This window comes from Elephantulus edwardii, unplaced genomic scaffold (genome assembly GCF_000299155.1).
Source record: "Elephantulus edwardii isolate Elephantulus edwardi_28Jun2011 unplaced genomic scaffold, EleEdw1.0 scaffold00647, whole genome shotgun sequence".
Lineage (NCBI taxonomy): Eukaryota > Metazoa > Chordata > Mammalia > Macroscelidea > Macroscelididae > Elephantulus > Elephantulus edwardii.
In genome coordinates, this window is record NW_006400397.1 from 57,662 (window position 1) to 60,025 (window position 2,364).

General features: G+C 48.5%; 1 protein-coding gene across 1 annotated transcript; it reads right to left on the reverse strand.

Moving 5' to 3' along the window:
- Positions 1 to 653: 653 nt before the first annotated feature.
- On the reverse strand, positions 654 to 2,063 carry LOC102844351 (melanoma antigen preferentially expressed in tumors-like). The gene has a single exon (XM_006903405.1). It carries the CDS (start codon positions 2,061 to 2,063, stop codon positions 654 to 656), a length of 1,410 nt encoding a protein of 469 aa, XP_006903467.1.
- Between the last annotated feature and the right edge of the window lie 301 nt (positions 2,064 to 2,364).

Here is a 2,364-nt window from a genome sequence, read left to right on the forward strand (position 1 = left end):
ATAACCTTTCCAGAGGCCAGCTGTTTAGGGGGTGGATGCCACTCCTGCTTTCAAGCCTGTTTTCATCTGGGAGCTCCACCAAACACTGCCCACCATGGATAACCATCATCCTATTTGAGGCTTCAGTGTCACAGTGTTTAGCATCAGAGCTATCCTAAGTGAGCTCAGTACAGCAAATTGACAAACCAGTGCTGTAATACTAAGAACACACTTAGAATAACAACTGCATTAGGCAGGCAGGCGCTGATCAGGCATGGGTGTGGCTTGCAGTGGAACTTCACACAATTAGTTGGGCAGGCACAGACAGCTCAGTCAGGGATCTGACTTGACTAAGGTTAATCCCTTAAGATGTATTTATTCTACAAGATAACAAATTCATTTAACCAATAATCAAACCGTCATGAAATAATTACACTTGCATCTTTTAAATATTTTATTATTAGCATTGTTATCACTTTAACAAATGTTAGCAGACTTTGGCTTTGCATTCATGCTTACATATTACTCTCCATCCCCTCCCCTTAGCCCTCTTTTCTGTATACAAGTCACTTGTGCCTTACACTTCACAAATTCACTGATCCACAATTATGAAAAATTATTAATATTCTGCTTCAAGGATTTAAGAGGGTGTCATCCCTGTGAGGAGAACGTCATCAGATCTCAAAGCAGAGATCAATCACGTCGTAGGGAAAAAAGCCGTTGTTCATACGGATCCTAGTTGGAGGCCCTACCTCCTGAAAGAGCAGTGTCAGCTGAGTCAGATACTGCTGAAGGTTCCCTGGGTGGACACCACCATGGAGACCCCCATAACACTCCAGAGGGGGTGGAAGCAACAGGCGCCTGGTCCGGTTGGGTGGAAGTGTCTGTCTCAGCAGGTTCTCCAGGCCAACACTGGACACTTGGTTCCCACAGAACTGGAAGAAATGGAGCTTAGAGCAGAGGCACAGGGCAGGCAGCATCGCAGTGAACTGGGAGTCAGATATGCTACAACCACCTAAGTCCAGATATTCCAAGGTGGCTGAGACTCTTTGTAGCAGAACTCTGAACAATTCAGGATTGAAGTCAGTCAGGATGACACGATGCAAATCAAGACACTTTAGGTGACCTGTGCAGGGGCACCGGCTCAGGCACATGATGTCTGATTGTGACAGCAAGCAATGTCTGATGGAGAGAGTTTCCAAGGGGGTGTCCAGGTACCTGAGGATCTGGCCCAGGTGTCCTTCTGGGTAAAACACAGAGGACAGGAAGAGATGCTTGAGTTTTTTCAGAGGGAAGAACTGATAGGTGAGTCGAGAGTTGGCATCGTCCATCTCCTGTTCAGCCTGAGTAACACAGGAATTCCGAATAAATGGACGGAGTTGGAGTGTGTTCAGTTGAACCATCTCCCGCAGGAAAGGAGCAAAGCTGTGCTGGTCCTGAACCTTCAGGCTGTGGGTGATTTCTAGCTCCCGGACACAATCAAGATGAATGTTTTGCAGGATCTCCTCCTTAACTGCGTAAGTTGTTGGCATCCTTACGATTTCCAGAGTCCTACAGCAAAGTTGGGGCAGAACCTTCCCCTTCTCGATTCTCGAGATGAGGAAGTCGAGCACTCGGTATCCACAAGCATCACCGAAGCACAGATCTGTGACGAGCTTCAGGACAAGAGGAGATGGCTGCTCCTCTCCTGAGCTAGGATTGTGTGAGGAGCTCTGAGAGTTGCAGGGCTCCAACTTCCAAAAGGTCTTGTTGAAGTCTGGCCGTAGGTCTAACACTTTCAGATTGCATCCACTTGGTGGAACTATCAAATCAAGGAGGACATCAAAGCCATTTAGGGCAGCATCTAAGAAATCTGGGTAAGCCTGCTGATCCTCTATCCAAGCCCTCAGGGGCAGGCAGGGGAAGGGCCAGGACTGCACCATGGCCTGCAGAATCTTGGTGTTCCTGCTGGAGACGACCTCTGTCATTAGTGGTGGGACGAGGAACGGAGGCACAGACTGCAGAGCCTTGATGGCCCGCACCTCATCTTTCATTAGACTCTGCTTTGTCAGATCAAAGAGGCTGGGTGGAGAGGAGCTGCTCATACCGAGGATTCGGCTCAGAACCTGTGCTGAAAAGACGGTTGTATTAGCTTCAGGGAGAATGAGGCAGGGGAGCGCAACACACCCAGTTCTGAGTATCTCCTTACCTCCTTAGAAAATATAGGCTTTTTCTCGTCAAGGTCCTCAGCTTCAAGGTGTCACCACAGAAGATCCCAGGATGAACAAGTCAGGTTGCTGGCTGAGCAAATCCACGATAAGCAGGAAGAGGGCAGGTTGATGTGTCTTCAAATCCAAGAATTCCAGGTCAGGAACCAAGTAGGCAGTTGCAGCACCTGGGTGGGCT